General features: G+C 41.5%; 1 protein-coding gene across 6 annotated transcripts in view; it reads left to right on the top strand.

Moving 5' to 3' along the window:
* The window catches only part of KNL1 (kinetochore scaffold 1), a 71733-nt gene that overhangs the window by 34649 nt on the left and 9246 nt on the right, over positions 1-27838 (top strand). For 5 of the 6 annotated variants that reach the window (XM_031668830.1, XM_031668833.1, XM_031668832.1 and 2 more), the window contains 12 exons: positions 375-513; positions 918-985; positions 1893-1991; positions 13418-13533; positions 16209-16299; positions 16859-16975; positions 18484-18571; positions 22057-22134; positions 22317-22356; positions 23246-23347; positions 23780-23880; positions 26592-26660. In XM_031668830.1, coding sequence (XP_031524690.1) covers positions 375-513; positions 918-985; positions 1893-1991; positions 13418-13533; positions 16209-16299; positions 16859-16975; positions 18484-18571; positions 22057-22134; positions 22317-22356; positions 23246-23347; positions 23780-23880; positions 26592-26660 — 1108 coding nt within the window. The remainder of the gene's footprint in view (positions 1-374; positions 514-917; positions 986-1892; positions 1992-13417; positions 13534-16208; positions 16300-16858; positions 16976-18483; positions 18572-22056; positions 22135-22316; positions 22357-23245; positions 23348-23779; positions 23881-26591; positions 26661-27838) is intronic. The other variant, XM_031668834.1, reaches the window with a different exon arrangement.

Raw genomic sequence — 27838 nt, 5'->3', positions numbered from 1 at the left:
CTCTAGCCAGGGCCACCACATTCAGCCAATATTCTAGTCTGGTTTTCTGCAGTGTGGTTGCCCTACTATTGGTGGCTAGTAGTTGAATAATTGGATAGGTGAACATTCGGTAGCTCACGGGATCTGGTTTTAACTTAGATACATAATGAGAAATAATTTGCATACACAGTATAATCCATAGAGTTATATTCAATAAAATTACTTTTAACTCTAATTAGGCTTAAGATGCTTGTTACTTGTTCTAATTCTTTACTAAGATATTTCATATGAATTATAGATACATTGTATATTAGAAGTAGTATTTATGTTAGTGTTCATCGTAAGTGTACAGTATATGTTTTATTTTGATGATATTCCTTAATTGACAATTTCAGATTTTTGATCACCATACTGAAGAGGATATAGATAAAAGTGCTAACAGCGTATTGACAAAAAACCTGAGCAGGACCCCATCTAGTTGCAGCAGCTCTCTGGATTCAGTCAAGGCTGATGGGACCTGTCTGGACTTCAGCAGTAAGAGCTTCATGAAGGCTAAATAATAGCAGCCTTCTGCTTACTTGACTAATAATAAGTAGTTTTCAGTTCAGGAAATATTTGAATGTTGTATATGCCTTTCTGGGATTATAAAAAGTTGATCAGTAAAATAATATTTAGTTTATTTTTATTTCTTAGTTATTGTAATGCACTGAGAAGTGACATACTACAGAGAAATAGAGTGATTTCCTTCATGGGCTTATAATTAGTGGAGAAACCCTGGAGCCTTAAAGCTATAATATACTTTGCTGTGCTACATTACTGTCTTCCCAGAAAGATCCCAGTGGGTGGCTTCAGGATCAGAAACAATCTGAATGATAACCACAGTTAAGTTTACAGTTCAGTTTTGACTTGTTCATCACCAGAATTTGCTTTACTTCTAGCTTACCGCAGTAGTCAAATGGAATCACAGTTTCTCAGAGATACTATTTGTGAAGAGAGCTTGAGGGAGGTATGTTAAAATTATTTTTCCTTTTTTTGAATTTATAAAGAAAAGAAGTTTAAACATCTCATTTCTAATACATGTAATATTCTTGGTTTTTTTTTTTTTTTTGAGACGGAGTCTCGCTGTGGCGCCCAGGCTGGAGTGCAGTGGCCGGATCTCAGCTCACTGCAAGCTCCGCCTCCCGGGTTCACGCCATTCTCCTGCCTCAGCCTCCCGAGTAGCTGGGACTACAGGCGCCCGCCACCTCGCCCAGCTAGTTTATTTTTGTATTTTTTAGTAGAGACGGGGTTTCACCGTGTTAGCCAGGATGGTCTCGATCTCCCGACCTCGTGATCCGCCCGTCTCGGCCTCCCAAAGTGCTGGGATTACAGGCTTGAGCCACCGCGCCCGGCCTATTCTTGGTTTTAAATTTTGTTTTAATTACGAAATATTTCAAATATACAGAAGACTACTTTTCTTAGTTAAAGATCCAACATAGCAATTAATTAAATGGAGTAGAAGTCACGATGAAAAGGTAATTTGTTTTGGCTGGGCATGGTGGTGCATGCCTGTAATCCCAGCAACATGGGAGCCTGAGGCAAGAGAATCACTTGAGCCCAGGAGTTCAAGGCTGCAGTGAGCCATGATCACACAACTGTACCCCAGGCTGAGTGACAGAGCAAGACCTTGTCTCAAAAAAAGAGAAAAAAAGATGTATGTTTTGGGTTTTGGGATTTTAAAAACTCTATTGTTTTTCAATAACCTTAAGAAATAATCTTAGATAAAATCTGCTCATGTATAGCCTGCATATATCTGGATAATATTTCCATAAATGTATACAATATACTTTAAGCTTTTAGAAACAAATGAGGCGGTTATATCAAAGTGAGATCACATCGAATGGTCGTGTGAACTTTTTTTTTTCTTTTCTCAGAAACTCCAAGATGGGAGAATAACAATAAGGGAGTTCTTTATACTTCTCCAGGTCCACATCTTGATACAGAAACCCCGACAGAGCAATCTCCCAGGCAATGTAAGTGCAGTTTCTTGGCAAATTGGTTATCTCAGTTAAAATATGTTGCACTTTTTACAAACTGCATCAAAGCAAACATTTATTTAAAAGCACAAAAAAAATGGAAGAGAGCAAATTTTCCTATAGAGAGTTTGCTTTTTTTTTTTTTTTTTGAGATGGAGTCTCGCTCTGTTGCCCAGGCTGGAGTGCAGCGGCATGATCTTGGCTCACTGCACCCTCTGCCTCCTGGGTTCAAGTGATTCTCTTGCCTCAGCCTCCTGAGTAGCTGAGACTACAGGCACGTGCCACCACGCCCAGCTAATTTTTGTATTTTTGTAGAGACAGGGTTTCATTGTATTGGCCAGCCTGGTCTTGAACTCCTGACCTCATGATCCGCCCGCCTCAGCCTCCCAAAGTGCTGGGATTACAAGTGTGAGCCACCATGCCCGGCCAAGAGTTTTCTTATAGTAGAGAGATTTGTTATTAGCATAAACAAAAAACAAAAATTTTCACATGAATTTTTTTATCATGGATTTTGATAAGATAAAATTTGAATTTTCCCTTCATTCCTTGCCATCTATTTTTTTGATACATTTTCCTGATTACAAAACTAAATGTGCTTTTTCCTCCATTATAAAAATCTAAGGGTAGCAGAGGTTTTTAATGAACAGTTTTCAAAATCAAAAATACGTAAACTGGATAAAAATCATAAATATTTGAATAATACAATCAAACTCAATTTAAAAGATTAATAGAAAAACTTATATTCCTTACATAGGAATATTTTTTCTCTTTTTTTTTTTTTTTTTTGAGACGGAGTCTCACTGTGTCACCCAGGCTGGAGTGCAGTGGCGCGATCTCGGCTCACTGCAAGCTCCGCCTCCCGGGTTTACGCCATTCTCCTGCCTCAGCCTCCGAGTAGCTGGGACTACAGGCGCCTGCCACCACGCCCGGCTAGTTTTTTGTATTTTTAGTAGAGACGGGGTTTCACCATGTTAGCCAGGATGGTCTCGATCTCCTGACCTCGTGATCCGCCCGTCTCGGCCTCCCAAAGTGCTAGGATTACAGGCTTGAGCCACCGCGCCCGGCCTTTTTCTCTTAAGTCTATCAAACATTTCCAAAAGTTAGTTATACTCTTGGCCACAAAGAAAACATTAATAAATTTTGGCCGGGCGCGGTGGCTCAAGCCTGTAATCCCAGCACTTTGGGAGGCCGAGAAGGGCGGATCACGAGGTCAGGAGATCGAGACCATCCTGGCTAACACGGTGAAACCCCGTCTCTACTAAAAAATACAAAAAACTAGCCGGGCGAGGTGGTGGGCGCCTGTAGTCCCAGCTACTCGGGAGGCTGAGGCAGGAGAATGGCGTAAACCCGGGAGGCGGAGGTTGCAGTGAGCTGAGATCCAGCCACTGCACTCCAGCCTGGAGGACAGAGCGAGACTCCGTCTCAAAAAAAAAAAATTTTTTTTAAATGGAGGTTTTATAGAGACTACATCATCTAATCTTGATCCAATACAATTTAGAACTAATAAAAGAACCAAAACATTCTGAGATTCTTAGAAATTAAGAAACACAGTATCTTGTAGACAAAGTGTCCCCAACCCCTGGGGTTAGGAACTGGGCCATACAGCAGGAGGTGAATGGTGGTGGAGCGAACAAAGCTTCATCTGTATTTACAGCCACTTCCCATTGCTTGCATTACCAACTGAGCTCTGCCTCCTTTCAGATCAGCAGTGGCATTAGATTCTCATAGAAGTGCGAACCCTATTGTGAACTGCACACATGAAGGATCTAGGTTGCGCACCCCTTATGAGAATCTAATGCATGATTATCTGTCAGTGCCTCCTATCACTCCCAGATGGGACCGGTTGCAAGAAAATAATCTTAGGGCTCCCACAGATTCTATATTACGATGAGTTATATAATTATTTCATTATATATTACAATGTAGTAATAATAGAAATAAAGTTTAGACTAGGCATGGTGGCTCACACCTGTAATCCCAGCACTTTGGGAGGCCCAGCCAGACAGATCACCCAAGCTTAGGAGTTCAAGACCAGTCTGACCAACATGGCTAAACCCGTCTCTAAAATAATACAAAAATTAGCTGGGCATGGTGGCACACACCTGTAGTCCCAGCTACTCGGGAGGTTGAGGTGGGAGGATGGCTTGAGCCCAGGAAGTAGAGGTTGCATTGAGCCAGTATTGCACCACTGCACTCCAGCTTAGGCAACAGAGCCGGATCCTGTCTCAAAAAAAAAGAAAGTTCAGAATAAATGTAGTGTGCTTGAATCATCCTGAGGCTATCCCCTCATCCTGGTCCTTGGAGAAATTGTCTTCCATGAAACTGGTCCCTGGTGCCAAAAAGGTTGGGAACTGCTGTTGTAGACAACATAGTTGGGTAAAAAAACAGGAAACACTTCTAGATAATTCCTAGATCAAATAAGTTGAAACTATTTCTTAGTAAAGGAGAATATTTAATGGCTGATCTGTGGGACATATAGCAAAAGCTATACTTAGCAGGAATTAAAAGCCTTAGATATCTTTGTTGTCATGGAGTCTAAAACTAAAGAAATTTTTATTTATTTATTTACTTTTAGAGACGAGATCTTGCTATGTTGCCCAGGCTGTTCTTGAGCTCCTGGGCTTAAGCAGTCTACCCACCTTGGCCTCCTAAAGTGCTATAATTACAGGCATGAGCCACCATGCCCAGCCAGGATATTTTTTTTTGTTTGCTTTTTTTTTTTTTTTTTTGAGACGGAGTCTCGCTCTGTCGCCCAGGCGGGAGTGCAGTGGCCGAATCTCAGCTCACTGCAAGCTCCGCCTCCCGGGTTTACGCCATTCTCCGGCCTCAGCCTCCCGAGTAGCTGGGACTACAGGCACCTGCCACCTCGCCCAGGTGGTTTTTTTGTACTTTTTTAGTAGAGACAGGATTTCACTGTGTTAGCCAGGATGGTCTCGATCTCCTGACCTCGTGATCCGCCCGTCTCGGCCTCCCAAAGTGCTGGGATTACAGGCTTGAGCCACCGCGCCCGGCCAGCCAGGATATTTTTAATACTCATAATATCCACAAAAAAAATAGAAAGATAGAATTAATATAGGTAAAAAGTGGAGCTAATGAAATGGAAAACAAAAATTGGTGGAAAGGATAAATCCAGGCCAGGCGTGGTGGCTCACACCTATAATTTCAGCACTTTGAGAGACCAAGGCGAGAGGAATGCTTGAGCTCAGGAATTTGAGAGCAGCCTCGGGAAAATAGGGAAACCCTGTCTCTACAGAAAATTTTAAAATTGGCCAAGTGTAGTGGCCTGTGCCTGTGGTCCCAACTACTCAGGAGGCTGTCATGGGAGGATCTCTTGAGCCCAGGGGTTCAAGGCTGCAGTGAGCCATGATTGCACCACTGCCCTCCAGCCTGGTCAACAGAACAAGACCCCATCTCAACAACAACAAAAGAATAAATCCAAAAGCTATACTTTGAAAAGATGATAAAATTAGAAAACTCCTGAGGAGTCTAATTAAGAAGAAACAAGCAGCTGTGCACACTGGCTGGTTCCTGTAATTCTGGCTACATGGGAGACTGAGGAGGGGAGATCACTTAAAACCAAGAGTTCATGATCAGCCTGGGCAACATAGCGAGACCCCTCCCACATCTTTTAATTAAATGAATGAATGAAAAAAGAGAAAGCCGAACTATAGAAGATTAAGAAAGGATACATACTCATAGATTAAAAGAGGTCAAAATAAGTTTTTGCTGGGTGCCATGGCTCACATTTGTAATCCCAACACTTTGGGAGGCTGAGGTGGGAGGATTGCTTGACCCTAGGAGTTTGAGACCAGACTGGGCAACAGGTAAAATCCTGTACAGAATAAAATAATTAGCCAGGCCTGGTTGCACGTGCCTATAGTCTCAGCTACTCGGGAGGCTGAAGTGGGAGGATGACTTGAGCCCAGGAGGCAGAACTTGCAAGGAGCCAGGATTGTACCACTGCACTCCAACCTTGGAGATAGAGCTGGACCCTGTCTCAAAAAAAAAAAACAAAAAAAAAACGAAAGTGAAAAGGCAACCCACAGAATGACAGAATGCAAGAAAACAATTGAAATCATACATCTGATAAGAAGCTTTATCCAAAATAGATAAAGAACTCTTACAACTCAATAATAAAAATACAATCCAATTTAGGCCTGGCTTGGTAGCTCATGCCTTTAATCTTAGCACTTTGAGTGGCCTAGACTAGAGGACTGCTTGAGCTCAGGAGTTTGAGACCAGCCTGGGCAACATAGTGAGACCCCATCTCTATTTAAATAAATAAATAAAACATAGTGAGACCCTGTCTCTATTTAAATAAATAAATAAAATACAACCCAATGTAAAAATGATTAAAGGATCTGAAAAGATATTTTTCCAAATAATAGTCATGTGCTGCATAGGGACATTTTGGTCAACAGTGGACCACATATACACAGGTGGTCCCAAAAGATTTTTATGGAGGCCAGGCATGGTGACTCACACCTATAATCCCAGCACTTTGGGAGGCCAAGGCAGGTGGATCATTTGAGGCCAGGAGTTTGAGACCAGCCTGGCCAACATGGCAAAACCCTGTCTCTACAAAAATTAGCCAGGCATAATGGCGCGTGCCTGGAGTCCCAGCTACTGAATCACTCGAACCCAGGAGGTGGAGGCTGCAGTAAGCCGAGGTCACGCCACTGCACTCCAGCCTGGGCAACAGAGCAAAACTCTGTCTCAAAAAAAAAAAAAAAATTATAATGGAGCTAGAAAATTCCCATTGTCTAGTGACATTGTAATGTTGTAGCACAACACATCACTCACATGTTTGTGGTGATGCTAATGTAAACAAACCTGGGCTGCCATTCCTATTAAAGGGTAGTACCTATAATTATGTACAGTAACATAGTACTTGATAAAGATAACAAACCATTAGGTTGCTGTTTTATGTATTTACTATACTGTACTCTTTATTGTTATGTTACTTTATTTTTTTGAACCAGAATCTCACTGTGTCACCCAGGCCAGAGTATAGTGACCTTGTCTCACTGCAGCCTCAAACTCTGGTGCTCAAGTGATTCTCTTGCCTCAGCCTCCCAAGTAGCTAGGATTATAGGCACAAGCCACCACACCTGGCTAATTTTTAAATATTTTGTAGGGATGCGGTCTCGCTATGTCGACCAGGTTGGTCTCAAATTCCTGGCCTCAAGCAATCCTATCTTGCCCCTCAAAGTGCTGGGATTGCAGGTGCAAGACACCATGCCTGGCCCTTATTGTTATTTTAGAGTGTGCTCCAACTTATAAATAAAACAAATTAACTGTAAAACAGCCTCAGGTAAGTCCTGCAGGAGTTATTCCAAAAGAAGGCATTGTTATCATAGGAGATGATAGCTCCATGGGTGTTACTGTTCCTCCAGACCTTCCAGTAGAACAAGAAGTGGAGGTGGAAGACAATGATATTAATGATCTTGACCCTGTGTAGGCCTAGGCTAATGTGTGTGTTTGTATCTTAGGTTTTTGTTATTGTTGTTTTTGTTTGTTTGTTTTTGAGACCGAGTTTCACTCTTGTTGCCCAGGCTGAAGTGCAGTGGCACGATCTCGGCTCACTGCAACCTCCGCCTCCCAGATTCAGGAGATTCTCCTGCCTCAGCCTCCCAAGTACCTGGGATTATAGGCACATGCCACCACACCTGGCCAATTTTTGTGTTCTTAGGAAAGACAGGGTTTCACCCTTTTGGCCAGGCTGGTCTCGAACTCTTGAGCTCGTGATCTGCCCACCTTGGCCTCCCAAAGTGCTGGGATTACAGACATGAGCCACCGCGCCTGGCACTTGAATATACTTTAAAATTCATTTAATTGTATACTTAAATGGATGGATTGCATTGTACATGAATTATATCTCCATAAAGCTGTTTAGAAACAAATCAATTCCTGGAAAATTATATATTCGAATGGGAAAGGTAAATCAAGAATAGAAATTGGGAAGATGGACACACCCCTTTTGGGCTTCAGCCTCATTGCCATGGTAGCTACCCCTTGCCAGTAGAATCCTCTTGCCTCAGCTATAGATAGGGAGGAGAAAGGAGCTTAAGTGTGCATCCAGGGGCTAATACTCTTTTTACTTTCCTTTTATTTTATTTATTTATTTTTTGAGACGGAGTCTGGCTCTGTCGCCCAGGCTGGAGTGCAGTGGCCAGATCTCAGCTCACTGCAAGCTCCGCCTCCCAGGTTCACGCCATTCTCCTGGCTCAGCCTCCTGAGTAACTGGGACTACAGGTTCCGCCACCACGCCCGGCTAATTTTTTGTATTTTTAGTAGAGACGGGGTTTCACCGTGTTGGCCAGGATGGTCTCGATCTCCTGACCTCGTGATCTGCCCGTCTCAGCCTCCCAAAGTGCTGGGATTACAGGCTTGAGCCACCGCGCCCGGCCTACTTTCCCTTTATAAGAAAAGTAGAAAGAGTATCAGGGGACCAAGACCAAACAGAGGAGAGCAGAGGGGAAGGATAGGAACAGAGAGGATGCTGGCAGGGTGAAGGAGGGAGAGGATGCTTTACGAATTGATCCTTGACAAATTGATGTTATGAATCTTCCCCTTTCCTCCCAGGTCTTGCTGAAGTCAGGAGGGGCAATGATAAGAAAATACATCTGGGAACAAATCTATCAAAATGGGAAGAGAGTTCAGGGTACTTCAGGAAAGAAGTTGAAAATCCCAAAATAGGGCCGGGCGCGGTGGCTCAAGCCTGTAATCCCAGCACTTTGGGAGGCCGAGACGGGCGAATCACTAGGTCAGGAGATCGAGACCATCCTGGCTAACATGGTGAAACCCCGTCTCTACTAAAAAATACAAAAAACTAGCCGGCAGAGGTGGTGGGCGCTTGTAGTCCCAGCTACTCGGGAGGCTGAGGCAGGAGAATGGCGTAAACCCGGGAGGCAGAGCTTGCAGTGAGCTGAGATCCGGCCACTACACTCCAGCTCGGGCGACAGAGCCAGACTCTGTCTCAAAAAAAAAAAAAAAAAAAAGAAAATCCCAAAATAGGAAAAGGCCAAAGAGATGGATTATATATGGAACATGGAAAATGAGGTTCATGGCTATGGGAATCTGTTTCAGGATTTGAATGACTGTGGCTCTTTTAGGGTAGAGGAATTTGGGAATTTTTTTTTTTTTTTGAGATGAAATTTCGCTCTTCTTGACCAGGCTGGAGTGCGGTGACACAATCTCGGCTCACTGCAACCTCCGCTTCCCAGGTTCAAGCGATTCTCCTGCCTCAGCCTCGCAAGTAGCTAGGATTACAGGCATGAACTACCATACCTAGCTAATTTTGTATATTTAGTAGAGGTGGGGTTTCCACATATTGATCAGGCTGGTCTCAAACTCCCAACCTCAGATGATCTGCCCACCTTGGCCTCCCAAAGTGCTGAGATTATAGGTGTGAGCCACCGCACCCACCTGGGGAATGTATTCTTGAGGCAGGGGGAGAGATGTGTACCAGCCCTCATAGACATGTACACAGCTCCCATGTATACGTACCGTGGCAGGAACTCAGTTGGCAGCATGAGCAGAAGATGCTATTGTAGAGGCCCATGACCCCCTGCATGGTCATGTAGTGACTCAGGCCAAAGCACTATAACTCACATCTTCTATAAGGTTGAGGAACTCTTGTGTTTTTTTGGTTTCTTTTTTTTGAGTCGGAGTCTCACTCTGTCGCCCAGGCTGGAGTGCCGTGGCGTGATCTCGGCTCACTGCAACCTCCACTTCCCGGGTTCAAGTGATTCTTCCTGCCTCAGCCTCCCCAGTAGCTGGGGTTACAGGTGCCCACCACCATGCCTGGCTAATTTTTCTATTTTTAGTAGACATGGGATTTCGCCATGTTGGCCAGGCTGGTCTCGAACTGCTGACCTCAGGTGATCTGCCCACCTCGGCCTCCCAAAGTGCCAAAGTGCTGGGATTACAGGCGTGAGTTCCTGTCAGATCTCTGGAAACGTGGTCTTGTGCTTCACTTTATGTGTTATGAAAGTTTATGATGAAACCTCCTTTTTAAAAAAATTTTAGTATTATAGGAAATTTCAAACATATCAGAAAATAGAGAATAGTTTTATTAACCCCCTGTGTGTCTGTCACCCAACTTCAGAAATTATCACCTCTTGTCTTGGTGCTATGGCTTATACCTGTAATCCCAGTACTTTGGGAGGCCTAGGCAGGAGGATCACTTGAGGTCAGGAGTTCGAGACCAGCCTGGCCAACATGGTGAAACCCCTCTCTACCAAAAAAATTCTAAAATTAGCTGAAAGTGGTGGTGCATGCCTGTAGTCCCAGCTACTCACAAGGCTGAAGTGGGAGAATCACTTGAACCAGGGAGATGGAGGCTACGGTGAGCTGAGATTGCGCCACTGCATTCCAGCCTGAGCAACAGAGTGAGACCTTGTCTCAAAATTATCAATTCTTGTTTTCTCTCTACCTAACCCTCCATTTCCCCTGGCCCCCCATTATTGTGATGCAAATCCCAAGCATCATCAATCAATCTATAAGTATTTCAGTATGTATTCCCTACATACTGAATACATTTCCTTACATACTGAATACATTTCCCTACATACTGAATGCATTTCAGTATGTATTCCCTTTTCCCTCGTCCCTCTTTTCTTCTCTTCTTTTCTTTTTGGAGATGGAGTCTCGCTCTGTCACCCAGGCTGGAGTGCAGTGGCGTGATCTTGGCTCACTGTAACTTCTGCCTCCTGGGTTCAAGGTTCAGGCAATTCTCCTGCCTCAGTCTCCCGAGTAGCTGGGACTACAGGTGCGTGCTGCCACGCCTGGCTACTTTTTTTGTATTTTTAGTAGAGACAGGGTTTCACTGTGTTGCCCAGGCTGGTCTCGCACTCCTGAGCTCAGGCAATCTGCCTGCCTTGGCCTCCCAAAGTGTTGGGATTACAGGCGTGAGCCACCATGCCTGTCTACCATTTCTTTTTTTTTTTCTTTTTTCTTTTTTTTTTTTGAGACAGAGTTTTGCTCTTGTTGCCCAGGCTGGAGTGCAATGGCGCTATCTTGGTTCACTGCAACCTCCACCTCCCAGGTTCAAGCGCTTCTCCTGCCTCAGCTTCCTGAGTAGCTGGGATTACAGGATGTGCCACCACACCCGGCTCATTTTGTATTTTTAGTAGAGACAGGGTTTCTCAATTGTTAGTCAGACTGGTTATGAACTCCCAAACTCGGGTGATCCGCCCGCCCCAGCCTCCTAAAGAGCTGGGATTAAAGGCATGAGCCACTGTGCCCAGCCTTCCATTTCTTTTTTAACCAGTACATATAGTTTTGATCTTTATGTTTAAGTCTAGCCTTAAAAATCTTTTTTTTTTTTTTTTTTTGGCTGGGTGCAGTGGCTCATGCTCATAATCCCAGCACTTTGGGAGACCAGAGCAAGAGGATCACTTGAGTCTAGGAGTTTGAGACCATCCTGGGCAACGCAGCAAAACCCTATACCTAAAAAAAAAAAAATTTGGCCGGGCACGATGGCTTATGTCTGTAATTCCAGCACTTTGGGAAGCCGAGGTGAGCAGATCACCTGAGGCCAGGGGTTCGAGACCAGCCTGGCCAACATGGTGAAACCCCATATCTACTAAAAATAAAAAAGTAGCCAGGCATGGTGGCACACACCTGTAATCCCAGCTACTGTGGAGGCTGAGGCAGGAGAATCGCTTGAAGCCACAAGGTGAAGGTTACAATGAGCTGAAATCACTCCACTGCACTCCAGCCTGAGCAACAAGAGCAAAACTTAATCTCAAAAAAAAAAAAAAGGAAAAAAAATTTTGTTTTAATTAGCCAAGCATGGTGGCTGGCATGCACCTGTAGTCCTAGCTTCTTGGCAGACTGAGGCTGGGGAATTGCTTGATCCCGGGAGGCTGAGGCTGCAGTGAGCCTTGATCACACCATTACACTGCAGCCTAGGTGACAGCCAGACCCCATCTCAAAAAAAAAAAAAAGTCTAGTCACAGCTGGAGACAGTGGCTAACATCTGTCCTAGTGCTTTGGGAGGTCGAGGCAGGAGAATCACTTGAGGCCAGGAATTCGAAACAACGAATTGCTGGGCAATATAGCAAGACCCCATCTCTACAAAAAATTTTAAAATTAGCCAGGCATGGTGACACACCTGTACTCCTAGCTACTGGAGAGGATGAGGCAGGAAGAGCGCTTGAGCCTCGGAGTTGGAGGTTCATTTGTGGGGTTTTGTTTGATTTTTGTAAATAAGGAGCTGACTTGATTTTTGTCTTTTCTTTCTTTCCTTTCTTTTCTTTCTTTTTTTTTTTTTTTTAGACGGAATCTTGCTCTGTTGCCCAGGCTGGAGTGCAGTGGTGGAATCTTGGCTCACTGCAACCTGCACCTCCCGGGCTCAAGCAGTTCTCCTGCTTCAGCTTCCAGGGTATCTGGGACTATAGGCGTGTGCCACCACGCCCAGCTAATTTTTGTATTTTTAGAAGAGACAGGGTTTCACCATTTGGCCAGGCTGGTCTCAAACTCCTGACCTCAAGTGATCTGCCTGCCACCTCCCAAAGTGCTGGGATTACAGGTGTGATCCACCAAACCCGGCCCTGACTTGATTTCTTTCAATACTGCATCAAGGACATCAAAGCCATTGGATTAGTGCTATAAAAACATTTTTAAATAACCAAATTTTCCCTGCCTTATTTTATTTTATTTTATTTTATTTTATTTTTATTTTTATTTTTTTTGAGACAGAGTCTGGCTCTGCCGCCCAGGCTGGAGTGCAGTGGCCAGATCTCAGCTCACTGCAAGCTCCGTCTCCCGGGTTCACGCCATTCTCCTGCCTCAGCCTCCCGAGTAGCTGGGACTACAGGCGCCCGCCACCTCGCCCGGCTAATTTTTTGTATTTTTTAGTAGAGACGGGGTTTCACCGTGTCAGCCAGGATGGTCTCGATCTCCTGACCTCGTGATCCGCCCGTCTCGGCCTCCCAAAGTGCTGGGATTACAGGCTTGAGCCACCGCGCCCGGCCTCCTGCCTTATTTTATAATTGGAGGATATGCCAGAAAAGTTTGAGTTCAGCCTGGAATAGAGTAAGGATTATGGCTAGAGAATAGGAATAGTTACTAGGAAACTGGCTTAAAAAAAAAATTAAAAAGCGTTCCTGGTAAGTTTGAATTTTTAGGTAATATTTATTTTCTTAACACATAGCCATATTCAAACTACTGTCATTCCCATGTGAGTAAGAAAAAACACAATTCCAGTAAACATGTATGGGGAAAGGGACTTAGAAGTCAGAGACTTGAATTCAGATTCCAATTTTTTGCTTACTGGCATTATGAACTTGATGGAGTATTCAAATTTTTCTTTATAGAACGTTTTAAAATAGGCACTCTGAAATTTGAGTTAATTCTTATATATGGTTTTGTCTGCAAGATACCAGTTCTCAGGGACTGAATTGTTTTTTTTCCAGTTTACTATAAACACACCACCTACTCCAGAAGACCTGATGTTAAGTCAATATGTTTACCGACCCAAGATACAGATTTATAGAGAAGATTGTGAGGCTCGTCGCCAAAAGATTGAAGAGTATGAAAGCTTTAATTTTTATGTGTGTTTTTTTGAGGGGAGGGGAGGGATCAGTGAATAGTTTGTGTGGTAACGTTTTGATTAGAATAACACTGGCATGGGGTAAGTTGATGGCATTAATTGGCAGTGTGATGTGGGAGAAAGAGCTTTGGCCTTGTAGTCAGATTGAAGCTCAATCTTGGCTTCAGCACTAGTTGTGTAGCCTTGGGTAAGTCATTTAACCTTCATTTCCAAATCCATCAAGTGGGCTTAATAAAACCTACTCAGCCAATAGATATGAACAATAGAAATGGCGTATATAAATTGTTTTCATACCATTCTTAGGAAAAAGTAGGTCCTTAATAAGAATAAACAGTAATTATTAGATTATGATATCATAAGTTGATTGCTAGAGAACATCTTCAAAAGAAAATAACCCTTTAGAGATTTATGGAAGTTGAGTAACCCTAATATGGAAATTGGAAATCTGAAATGCTCCAAAATCCAAAACGTTTTAGCCACCAACATGATGCAAGTGGAATATTCCACACATAAATACTTAAGTACTTTACACAAACTTTGTTTCATGCACAAAATTGTTTAAAATATTGTATAAAATTAACTTCAAACTATGTGTACAAGGTATAAATGAAACATAAATGAATTTTACGTTTAGGCTTGGGTTTCACCCGCAAGATTTCTCATATATCCGAATAGTCCAAAATCCAAAATACTTCTGGTCCCAAGCATTTCAGATAAGGGGTACTCAATCTGTATATAGTGCCTGAAATCAGATTGCCTTTGAGTGTATAATTTTACCACATTTACGCTTGTTTACGTATATGAAAGAACATGGTTTTACTTAGAAGATAGCTCATTGCTATGGTATACATAAATACTGCAGACTGATTTACAAATTAGATATATCTAGATTCCCTTAGGTAAATCAGACTTTAAAACTCAGAATAATGTTTATGTCATACTCATCTGGGACTATCCAACTAAATTTGAACCAATCTAACAGAAAAGAAATAAAATAATCTTTAAGAATTATCTGTGTTTTAGAAGTAGAAGAAAAAGAATATTAAAAAATTTTAAAAAGAATTACATAGTTTTAAAATCAGAAATGTAAGATATTTCAGATTTGCCTGATTCTGTTCATTTAACAGATATTTATTGAGCACCTATATCTGCCAGGTACTATACGATGCACTGGGGTTCGTCACTGAACAAAACTGGCAAATTTTATATCTTCATGTTGTTGGAAAGAGTTGGCTGGGTCAGGATTTCCCTGAGAATGTTTGTTTGTTTGTTTGTTTGTTTGTTTTAATTGAGACAAGAGTCTTGCGATGTTGCCCAGGCTGGAGTGTAGTGGTGCCATCTCAGCTCACTGCAACTGCCTCATCCTGGATTCGAGCAATTCACCTGCTTCAGCCTCCCAGGTAGCTGGGATTACAGGTGCCCGCCAACAGGCCGGGCTAAGTTTTGTATTTTTAGTAGAGACAGGGTTTCACCATGTTGGCCAGGCTGGTCTTGAACTCCTGACCTCAAGTGATCCACCCACCTCAGCTTCCCAAAGTGCTGGGATTACAGGCATGAACCACCGCACCAGCTGAGAATGTTTATTTTGAATGAAAGAGGATCTTACACTCAATGAGCAGTCGGTTTAGGTGTGCTTTACTGTTTGATTTTGCATCTGTGTGCCTGCATATATCCTCTACAAGAGATCTTTTATCTCCATTAGAAATTTATTTTCTCCATTTATTAACAAAATACTAATATATATTGAGACTATAATAGCTTTGCTGCTTTTATAAATGCTATTCTAAAAATGTGAAATATAACTTTGAACTGAATTGGAAACTTTATTTATTTATTTATTTATTTTTTTGAGACAGAGCCTCACTCTGTCACCCAGGCACGATCTTGGCTCACTGAGAAATCCACCTCCTGGGTTCATGCCATTCTCCTGCCTCAGCCTCCCGAGTAGCTGGGACTACAGGCGCCCGCCACCACACCCAGCTAATTTTTTATTTTTAGTAGAGGCGGGTTTTCACCGTATTAGCCAGGATGATCTCTATCTCCTGACCCCGTGATCTGCCCGCCTCGGCCTCCCGAAGTCCTGGGATTACAGACGTGAGCTACCGCATCTGGCCAGGAACTTTTATTAAAATAACATACAAAAAAATTAGCTGGGTGTGGTAGCGCGCACTTGTATTCCCAGCTAACCAGGAGGCTGAGGCAAAGGCTGAAGCAAGAGAATTGCTTGAACCCAGAAGGCGGAGACTGCAGTGAGCCAAGATTGCGCCACTGCACTCCAGCCTGGCAGGCTGGCAACAGGGTGAGACTTCATCCCAAAAATAATAATAATAATAATAACAGTAGCTACAACTTCATAGCAGCGACCATTGACAGACCTTAGGATTCTTTATAAGCAAAATGCTTCACATTGGAACAAGTTGGTATGTTGAGATGAGAATTCTATTAGTGACAGAAGTTTTTTTGATTTATGACATTCTTGAACTGTTATTCAAGTGAATAATCAGATTGAATAATCAAGCTTTTCTTGAATGAATTCCCCTCTTATTATGTAGGAAAAAACTAGGAAGAATTAAATTAAGCCTGACTGTAGATCTGGGCTGTTTTGTTCAAGCTGGCTTCTGAACCCTGTGCTAATTAACTTTTCTGTATTTTAGATTAAAGCTTTCTGCATTGAACCAAGATAAGCTGTTGGCTGATATAAATAAGAACCTGTGGGAAAAAATGAGACACTGCTCTGACGACGAGGTACTTTTGTCTCATTTTCTGAATGGGAATCAGTAAAGACATTCTGAACAATTTTTATTGTGAAATAAGTAACTGTTACTTGGTCATCAGTGATGAGTTATTTAACTTATTTTTTAGGTGTAATGTGGTACCAAGGTCTTATTTAATTACACACAATTGTTAATATGTAATCATTTCAAACCTGAGATGATCAATTTAATATATGAACTATAGTTGAAGTTTATTTAGAGTTCCCTCCTTGCTATTTGCCTTTCACTTAGATTTAGACGAAGAGAAGATTTACTTTGATTGATTAAATAGCAAGCGACCCATTTTATAAATGTGCCCTAATATATTAAAAAGTTTCCTTAACTAGGAGCCTGTCATTTTCTAATTCATAATATGAATAAGTGAATTAAAGGCAGGAATCAAAACTGAAATATTTTTTCTGGTCTTAGACAACAATTATATGGAATTAAATTTGCCAATGACAAATGTTGTGCCTTAGGATAGGCAAATCCATTTACCTCTTCTGACTCATTTGTTTTAGTACAATGTACTCTATAACTTTCCCTTCCAGCTGAAGGCCTTTGGAATTTACCTTAACAAAATAAAATCACGTTTTACCAAGATGACTAAAGTCTTCACTCACCAAGGAAAAGTGGCTCTGTATGGCAAGCTGGTGCAGTCAGCTCAGGTAATTTGAGACAGTTAATATCATAGAAAGAGATACTAAAATTACTTTATAGTGGTTATAGAATATGAAGAATCTTCCTTAGAAGACATGTGAATAAGACTTGGGCAAAAACTTACAAGTAAGAGGTAAGGTTCAATTTGTCAAAAGTGGCAAATCCTGGCATCTTGAGTAATATTGGAATATAATTACTAATGTGGACCTATGTCTAATCTCAAATACTATTATCCATCATACATACTGAAATAAAATATATAGGATTCTGGTCTCCCATTGCTAAGGACTGTATCGTAGTATTATCTTCTTCGTAGTCCTTACTAAGCTGTATATGTGTGTACATGTGTGTAAAGCAGCATTTCCCAAAATGATTAGCTTTTTTAAAAGGCTCTGCATTAAAAAACTTTCCATTGGCAAATAAGTATGGGATATGTTGCAAGCAATATGCCCTTTCAGAGAAATACAATTTTTTTAAAGTCTAAGCATAAATGCTATAATTATTTTTGACCACTGTTTCCCATGTTTAGTTCATCATAGAAATGTTTTTAAGTAATAAATATTAATATATTGTATTCCATGGAACACTTACAGAAATGCTAAAATAAAGTACTAAATGGCCGGGCGCGGTGGCTCAAGCCTGTAATCCCAGCACTTTGGGAGGCCGAGACGGGCGGATCACGAGGTCAGGAGATCGAGACCATCCTGGCTAACACGGTGAAACCCCATCTCTACTAAAAAATACAAAAAACTAGCCGGGCGAGGTGGCGGGCGCCTGTAGTCCCAGCTACTCGGGAGGCTGAGGCAGGAGAATGGCGTAAACCCGGGAGGTGGAGCTTGCAGTGAACTGAGATCCGGCCACTGCACTCCAGCCTGGGCGACAGAGCGAGACTCCGTCTCCAAAAAAAAAAATAAAGTACCAAAATTAGTTTTATGTCAATATACTTTTTAAATTATTTCATTTTCTTTTAATAAAATATTTTATTAAATTTATAAAATAAACTTATTTTCCGGAGTTCTTTTGGCTAAAACTTATTTTAATAAAATTATCTTTTATTTTTTAAGTTCCAACTTAAAGCTTTGACCTTCATTTTAAGTTTTGCCTGTTTGTGGCCTAGGCGTGGTGGCTCACACCCGTAATCCCAGCACATTGGGAGGCCAAGGCAGGCAGATCACGAGGTCGGGAGATCAAGACCATCCTGGCTAACACGGTGAAACCCCATCTCTACAGAAAATACAAAAAATTAGCCGGGCGTGGTAGCGGGCGCCTGTAGTCCCAGCTACTCGGGAGGCTGAGGCAGGAGAATGGTGTGAACCCAGGAGGCGGAGCTTGCAGTGAGCCGAGATCGAGCCACCGTACTCCAGCCTGGGCAACAGAGCGAGACTCCGCCTCAAAAAAAAAAAAAAAAGATTTGACTGTTTGTGATCATGATAGAGCAATTATGTGAGCAATCTGAACCATTTATAATATTTTCTTTAGAGGTTTAACCTGACAGTCTATAATCTTTTGTATTTAGAATGAGAAGGAGAAACTTCAAATAAAGATAGATGAGATGGATAAAATACTTAAGAAGATCGATAACTGCCTTAGTGAGATGGAAACAGGTAAAGTATTTTAAATACTTTTCCAAAAAAAAAATTTAATTGTATCTAAATGCTCTCCTACAGTAGAGAATGTTGATACCACAATATTGAAGCCTTTTTTAGCAACTTGAGATATTAAATTAGAGTAAATTGGCTGGACACAGTGGCCCACACCTGTAATCCCAGCACTTTGGGAGGCCGAGCCGGGCAGATCACTTGAGGTCAGGAGTTTGAGACTAGCCTGACCAACATGGTGAAACCCTATCTCTACTAAAAATTTAAAAATTAGCTGGGCGTGGTGGCGGGCGCATGTAGTCCCATCTACTCAGGAGGCTGAGGCAGGAGAATCGCTTGAACCCAGGATGCAGAGGTTGCAGTAAGCCAAGGTTGCACCACTACACTCCAGCCTGGGTGACAGAGTGAGACTCTATCTCAAAAATAATAATAATAAATACATAAATAAGTAAATTAGAGCAAATTAAAGTTCCTTTACTATAGTCATCCATAATACAATCAAGAGCTTCTCAAGATAACCTAGATTGTAATTTTGTGTTTTTTAATAGATGAATTTATCTCAGTTTGAAAACTGTCTGTCTTTTCAGTTTGGCCTTTCATAATCCCAACTTTTTAGAGTTACTCTCCTGAAACTGCTTTCTCAAAGATCACATAATTCTGCATAGTCATCAAATTTTGTTCTTCTCAGTCCTTAGCCATTTTGACATCTTTCAGCATTTGACACTGATGACTGTTCTTTTCTTCCTGAAATGTTCATCTCCCTTAATTTCTATGATAATGCACTACCTTGACCCAGTTGTTTTCTCCTAGCTGCTCCATCCAGCTTTTCTGTTGGCCTCTCTTTCTCTAACTGATCCCTTGTGGGGATTTATATTTTATCACCTATTCTTTTCTATATTCTCTCCCCCAGTGCTTTCGTCTGCCTTAATAATTATGTGACTGATTCCCAAATTTAAATTCCTCAAGCATTTTTTGAGCATGTACGGCATGCCAGATACTGTGCTTAGTATCAGAAAAGCAATAAAAATATTTAAGACACAGATTTTGCCCTAAAGTAGCTTATAATCATTTCAGGTGAGGGCATCTTTAGCCTCTCTCTCTTGAGTTCCAGACTTAACCTGTATGCAAAAATATCCTTAAACACCTTAAACTCTGAATACAGTCACACTATCTCTACAAAAAACAAAAGTTTAGCTCAGTGTGGTGGCACATGCCTGTTGTCTTAGCTGCTTGGGAGGCTGAGGCAGGAAGATCTCTTGAGCCCAGGAGGTCAAGGCTACAGTGAGGCAAGATCACACCACTGCACTCCAACCTGTGCGACAGAGTGAACTAAATAAATAAATAAATTTAAATACATTCTCCCAGCTCCAAAATAAAATCCAAAAACTTGTTCTCTCTTATGATGTTTCTCATCTTTATTTATAGCAGTCACAATTCTTATAAATTGTAAAAGGCTCAATACTTTCATTGTCTTTGATGTTCTCTTAACAAGTCCTGTCATCCGCAGCTTCAGTATCTCATGTGTTTATTTCCCTTTCCCATTAAGGCTCATCTTAATTCTGAAATGTGCTATTTCAGTCTTCTATCTAACCTTTATACATTCTTACCATTATTCTGCCTCCTTCCAGTCCAAACTGCACATTGCTGCCAGATTAGTAATTATGAAAGATAGTTTTCATTAATGTTACTCCTTTGAAAAACTTCTGTCTTTCCATTTATTACAAAGTAAAGTCCAAACTTAACTTTCCTTTTTTTTTTTTTTTTTTGAGATGGAGTCTGGCTCTGTCGCCCAGGCTGGAGTGCAGTGGCCGGATCTCAGCTCACTGCAAGCTCCGCCTCCCGGGTTCACGCCATTCTCCTGCCTCAGCTTCCCGCGCATCTGGGACTACAGGCGCCTGCCACCTCGCCCAGCTAGTTTTTTGTAATTTTTAGTAGAGACGGGGTTTCACCGTGTTAGCCAGGATGGTCTCGATCTCCTGACCTAGTGATCCGCCCGTCTTGGCCTCCCAAAGTGCTGGGATTACAGGCGTGAGCCACCGTGCCCGGCCTCTTTTTTTTTTTTTTTTTTTTTTGAGATGGAGTCTCACTCTCATTGCCCAGGCTGGAGTTAATGGCATGATCTCAGCTCACCGCAACCTCTGCCTCCCGGGTTCAAGTGATTTTCCTGCCTAAGCCTCCTGAGTAGCTGGGATTACAGGCATGCACCACCAGGCCCGGCTAATTTTTTTGTTGTTGTTGTTGTTGCATTTTTAGTATAGATGGGGTTTCTCCATGTTAGTCAGGCTGATCAACTCCCGACCTCAGGTGGTCCGCCCGCCTCGGCCTCCCAAAGTGCCGAGATTATAGGCGTGTGCCACAACACCCGACCCAAACTTACTTTCTCTGTGGTTGGCTTAAAGGAAAAAAAAAAGGTCCAAACTTCTGAGCTTGACATTTCATTTCATATCCTCTACAGTTGTATTCAGATTTACATGATTTGTTACTACTCCCATAAACGTCTTAAATTCCAACCAAACATTGCTATTTTTATGCAGTTCGGCCACTTTTTGAGACAAAGTCTCGCTCTGTCACCCAGGCTGGAGTGCAGTGGCATGATCTTTGCTCACTGTAACCTGCCTCCTGGATTCAAGAAGTTCTTGTGCCTCAGCCTCCCAAGTAGCAAGTAGCTAGGATTACAGGCATGCACCACCACCCCCATGTAATTTTTGTATTTTTAGTAGAGATGGTGTTTCACCATCTTGGCCAGGCTGGTCTCAAAACTCCTGGCTGCAAGTGATCTGCCCATCTCGGCCTCCCAAAGTGCTAGGATTACAGGTGTGAGCCACTACACCTGCCTTTTTTAAAAAAAAAAAAAGAGAGAGAGAGAGAGAGTCTCACTGCAGCTTCAAACTCCTAGGCCCAAGGAATCCTCCCTCTTCAGCCTCCTGAGTAGTTGAACACTACAGACACATGCCACTAGCCTGATCATTTCTACTTTTGTCTTTGCTGCTACATACTACATTCTCCTGTTTTTCACCAAAGAAAGTAGTCTATATTCCTTGAGCTCCCACAGCTCTTTTGCTAGTACTTCTTATTTTACCCATCACATCTACTTGTATTATAGTTATTTTGTATAGTTTATCTTCCTGATTAAATTATAAGCTCGGTGGAGGTAAGAATCAGCTCTTCTTTTTCTCCATATCCTTCAGAGTCCCTAGGACTATGTTTCATTCAGAGTAAGTGCCTAGTACATGTTTTTTGCACTGAATTGACCACGAGTACATGAATTCCATAGTCTAAACTTCACCCCTTTGTTGACTACCTTACTTTCACAGAAAAAAAATATATAAGCCATCAGACTGGAACTTCTAAACTTTCTACTACCAAAGAAACAATCTCTCGTTGTTTAATAAATTGTTTTTGACTGGATTATTCTTTTTTTTCTTCCTTATTTTGTTTTCTTTTTTACTTATTTTTCACTGAATTATTCTAACACATATTGTCTATTTTAGAAACTAAGAATTTGGAGGATGAAGTGAAAGACAATCCTGTGGACAAATGGGATTCTGAAATGAGAGCTGCAGAGAAAGGTAATTGAATTAGTTAAGGAGATAAGTGGGTGTGGGAGAAGCCCTTCTGTTCTGAGTTTATTTGTATACTTAGGTGAGATTAAGTTAGGTAGAATTTTCAATAAAACAGATGATTTTTGTGGCAACATTCTAATATGTTTGTTCTGTTTTTTTTTTTTTTTTTCTTTTTTCTTTTTCCAAAGAATTGGAACAGCTGAAAACTGAAGAAGAGGAGCTTCAAAGGTCAGCCTTTAATCCAAGTGTTAGAAAATATAATGCTAAACTATAGAAGGCTAGATGACTTCCTGCCTCCAGAGACTGACAAAATTGGGGACATGAGTCTTGACTTAGGCTGACTCAGGGCTTCTCTACTTTGAATGGAAACCTAGAGTCCATCTTAGTCAACAGTAGTTTTGAAGCACTTACTGTTTACAGGGCATTTATCCACCACAGTGTTTTTCAAGCTTGAATACTACCAGTATCCTTTTTATTTAATAAATATAAATATAAACAAGTATAAAATGAACTATATATTTCTTAGGCCTATGAATCTCATTCAACTATAAGTCTAAAAGAAAGTAAATAGAAATAATGACAAAACCACTAAAATTCTAGTTGACAACATTAATTTGACAGGTGACAGTGTTTGGCTGAAATTAAATTGATGCTAGCAAAATGATTAACAAAGATGTGTTCTGTTTAGTTGTAACAACTAAACAAAACCAAATACAGGCCAAAAAAAGCAAAACTGTGACATGTCTCAGTTTTAAAGTAGATCTTATCTACATTATGCTTATATTTTTATATTTTTGCTTTTTATCAAAAATATAAATGTAATATTTAAACATTATCTTAACATGTGAATCCCAAGGATATCTTTATGGATCCTAATTTGAAAAACAATCATTTATGCCTTTCCCAGGTAGACGCACTTTTAAATTAATGCTTATTTAAAAAAACAAACAAACAAACAAACAAAGAATGCAGAAATGGATGCCATACACCTAACATTATTACCTCAATGGGGAGTCATGTAGCATGTGACTTCTTATTATAAACCTTTTATATTGATAGAGTCTGAATTCTCTAACAAAAGCCTTATCTCTCTCTGAATACCTGCTTTTATTTGCAGAAATCTCTTAGAACTGGAGGTACAAAAAGAGCAGACCCTTGCTCAAATAGACTTTATGCAAAAACAAAGAAATAGAACTGAAGAGCTGCTGGATCAGTTGAGGTAAGGAAATGCAGGTGTCATTTGTTTGTGTTTTATTCTGTACCTTGTGGTTGTCTGAAGCAACTGGAGCAATTGATGTAATTTTAATGTGTTGCTGTTCTTAACCTATACAGTGCTGTTTCAAAAAGAGTCAGTGTACTCAGCAGTAAGTTGAAAATAGAGTAGAAGAACTATGGAATTATAATTTCTCAATATTTTATACTTTTCATTGCCTAGACTTGGTGTTTCTCCGATATACAACTCAAGATTGAGTTCTTAGTTATTTCAAAAGCTTAAGTTTGTACATTCACAATATTTGAATTGAAATATTGTCTCCCAGTCCAGTGGAAAAACATTAGCAGCTGCTGTTGGTACTGTTTGGGTGGTATCAGAAGTTCTCTTTTATCTTAATTTTAAAAATGCTTTTTAAAAATCTTGTTTATTTCTCTTCAGCTTGTCTGAGTGGGATGTTGTTGAGTGGAGTGATGATCAAGCTGTATTCACCTTTGTTTATGACACAGTACAACTCACCATCACCTTTGAAGAGTCAGTTGGTAAGGAGCCAAAGTGAGAGAATTCCTTTACAAAAAAATAAATGGCTACACTCACTAAAGATTCAAATCTTTATTTTACTATACTGATAACTGTTGACATGATGAGAGCACTGCTGAAAGTCTTAGAAGAGTCAATCATAAATAAAAATTTTGCTATCAAAATAATGGATAAAATAGACTCATGTCTATTTACTGAATTTCTTTCTTTTCATCTCCATCTTTCGTGATAGAGAATTTACCCTAATGACTGGTGATTCTTCTTCTTTTTTTTTTTTTTTTTCTTTTTTTACTTAAGAGTGAGGCCCTGCACGCCTATAATCCCAGGACTTTGGGAGGCTGAGGCAGGGGGATCACCTGAGGTCAGGAGTTTGAAACCAGCCTGGCTAACATGATGAGACCCCCGTCTCTACTAAAACTACAAAAAATTAGCTGGGCATGCACCTGTAATCACAGCTACTCGGGAAGCTGAGACCGGAGAATCACTTGAACCCAGGAGGTGGAGCTTGCAGTGAGCCAAGATCGCGCCACTGCACTCCAGCATGGGCAACAGAGCGAAACTCTGTCTCAAAAAAAAAAGTGAGGCCCTAACAAGCTAATTGGAAGTTCTGTGTGTATAGGTGGGTTTATCATCTAAAAGGATGAAATCACTGTATAGGGTGGAAATCACTATATGGTAACTGGACAGAGGCCCAGCTGTTTTGTTGGAGTTTACTAATTGTCAGTCTCTTTTAGGTCTTTTCTCTTTAACCAATCAGTGTCAACATGGCCAACCATGAGCAAACATGGCCGTATTGGAACTTAGGATCTTCACAATCTCTGGGCCTCTAAACCTGATTCTCCTTGAAAGTTTCTTTTCTCCATGAATAGTATTACCTTCTGTCCAGGTCCAAAATTAAAACTTAGGAATCACTCTATACCTCTTTCTCCCTCGCTGTACGTAATTCAAATCATCAGTACGACATGCTGTTTTAGTTTTTATTTTTATTTATGTATTTTTTTTTTTGAGACAGTCTCAGTCTGCCACCCAGGCTGAAGTGCAGTAGTGCAATCTCTGCTCACTGTAACCTCTGCCTCCCAGGTTCAAGTGATTCTCCTGCCTCAGCCTTCCAAGTAGCTGGGATTACAGGCTTGTGCCACCACACCTGGCTAATTTTTTTATTTTCTGTGGAGATGGGGTTTCACCATGTTGTCCAGGCTGGTCTCAACTCCTGACCTCAAGCGATTTGCCCCCCTTGGCCTCCCAAAATGCTGGATTACAGGCATGAGCCACAGTGCCCAACCTACTGGTTTTAGTTTCTAATATTCATCCACTGTTTTTCATCTGTTCTGTCAATAATCATCTCTAACCTAGATGACTACAGTAACATTCCAACCGGACTTTATGGATCTTCTCCCTGAAGCTACAGTGATTATTGAAAATCTGACTATGCACCTATTACTCTTAGGCTAATGATCAAAGTATTTGATCATTCAATTCATTGAAAAATTCAATTCATTGCCTGAACTGAATTTTTCTCCTTTTCCTGTCTCATACTACCTTCCTACCTCTGCACACTGGCGACAGTGGACTTCTTTTATTTCCTTAAATGATCATGGTCTTTCCTGCTCAGCTGAATTTATCCTGTCTCAACACCTTCATGCTGATGTTTCCTATGCCCGAACGCTCTTTTCCCCCACTTCACTAATGAACTCCTACTGATAATTGTAAGAGCTCAGCTCTCGGTGATCAGTTTCTTGCCCTTCTGTTGTATGTTCTTGCTTCCTGTGGTTTTCCTTAATAGTGCTTATCATAGTTTGTAGTTCTTGCTGTGTTTATTAGTGCAGTTATCTGTGCATCTCCCTGAGTTGTAAGCTTCTTAAGGGCACAGGTTGAGTATGCTGTTTTTCTCATGGTATCCACAGTACCTAACATATAGAAAATATATAACAAAGCATTCAACAGAGAGAAAATAATCAATTTAGGAGACAGAGATAACCCTAGAGTCTGGAGGAACTAGCAGCTATCTCAGCTACCTAAAACGTATTATAGCAATGCTAAAAGCATAACTCGTTTTTACTGTATTTATACAAGGAGAGTAGTTGTAGGGAGATCATAGCCATTTTCCTTATATGATTGCTGAAAATAAAATTATCTTTGCACAGAAGTTAGGGGTTAAAAGAGGAGGCCTTAACAAATATAGCTGTGTACTACCTTTTAAATGTCCTTCAAAGACATACCAATCAGTGTAGTTGAACAGTCTCAGGGGAGCCTTTACTAGATACAGAGAATAATGATTCAAGGATAACCCTTCAACTTCCTGTGGAAAAAAACTCTGCTACGCAGAAGGAGTAGGATTCTAAAGTACTGAGTTTTATGTGACTTCTAATCAGGTAGTTAAAAAAAAAAAAAAAAGGCCGAGCATGGTGGCTCATGCCTTTAATCCCAACACTTTGGGAGGCCAAGGTGGGCGGATCACGAGGTCAGGAGATCGAGACCATCCTGGCTAACATGGTGAAACCCCATCTCTACTAAAAATACAAAAAATTAGCCAGGTGTGGTGGCACGTGCCTGTAGTCCCAGCTACTTGGGAGGCTGAGGCAGAAGAATTGTTTGAACCTGGGAGGCGGAGCTTGCAGTGAGCCAAGACCACGCCATTGCACTCCAGCCTGGGAGACAAAGTGAGACTCTGTCTAAAAAATTTTTAAAAAATCATTATTCTGGTTCTTTCTAGTTGGTCTCCCTTTCCTGGACAAGCGTTATAGGAAGATTGTTGATGTGAATTTTCAATCTCTGTTGGATGGTAAGTTGAAAACATTTAAGCCTCTAAAAATTTGCTGGGGCTGGGCACTATGACTCATGCCTTTAATCCCAGGACTTTGGGAGGCTGAGGCGGGTGGATCACCAGGGGTCAGGAGTTTGAGACCAGCCTGACTAACATGGTGAAACCCCATCTCTGCTAAAAATACAAAAACTAGCCAGGTATGGTGGCGCCCTCATGTAGCCCCAGCTACTCAGGAGACTGAGGCAGAAGAATCACTTGAACCTGGGAGGTGCAGGTTGCAGTGAGCCAAGATCATGCCACTGCATTCCAGCCGGGTGACAGAGTGAGACCTTGTCTCAAAGATAAATAAAAATAAAAATAAGGCCAGGCGCGGTGGCTCATGCCTGTAATCCCAGCACTTTGGGAGGCCGAGGTGGGTGGATCATGAGATCAGGAGATCAAGACCATCCTGGTGAACACGGTGAAACCCCATCTCTACTAAAAATACAAAAAAAATTACCCAGGTGTGGTGGCAGGTGCCTGTAGTCCCACCTACTGGAGAGGCTGAAACAGGAGAATGGCGTGAACCCAGCAGGCAGAGCTTGCAGTGAGCTGAGATCCCGACACTGCTCTCCAGCCTGGGGCAACAGAGCAAGACTCCGTCTCAAAATAAATAAATAATAAATAAATAAATAAAAATAAAAATTTGTTGGGCCAGGTGCAGTGTGGCTCATGCCTGTAATTGCAGCACTCTGGGAGGCCGAGGTGGGCAGATCATTTGAGCTCAGGACCTTGAGACCAGCCTGGGTAACACAGCAAGACCCTGTTTCTACAAAAATAAAAATAAAAATTTTTTAATTAAAAAAAAAAAATTGGCCAGGCACAGTGGGTCATACCTGTAATCCCAACACTTTCGGAGGCTGAAGCAGGCGGATCACCTGAGGTCAGGAGTTCGAGACCAGCCTGGCCAACATGGTGAAACACTCTATCTCTACTAAAAATACAAAAATCAGCCAGGCGTGGTGGTGCATGCCTATAGTCCCAGCTACTCAAGAGGCTGAGGTGAGAGAATCGCTTGAACCAGGAGGTGGAGGTTGCAGTTAGCCGAGATTCCACCGCTGCATTCCAGCCTGGGCCACAGAGCGAAACTCCATCTCTAAATAAATAAACAAATAAATAAATATTTGTTGGTGCTTTACAGGTATAAATTGCTCCTT

Source organism: Papio anubis, chromosome 7 (genome assembly GCF_008728515.1).
Source record: "Papio anubis isolate 15944 chromosome 7, Panubis1.0, whole genome shotgun sequence".
In the NCBI taxonomy this organism is placed as follows: domain Eukaryota; kingdom Metazoa; phylum Chordata; class Mammalia; order Primates; family Cercopithecidae; genus Papio; species Papio anubis.
The sequence above is the reverse complement of the archived record's forward strand: the minus strand, read 5'-3'. Positions and strand labels throughout refer to the sequence as shown.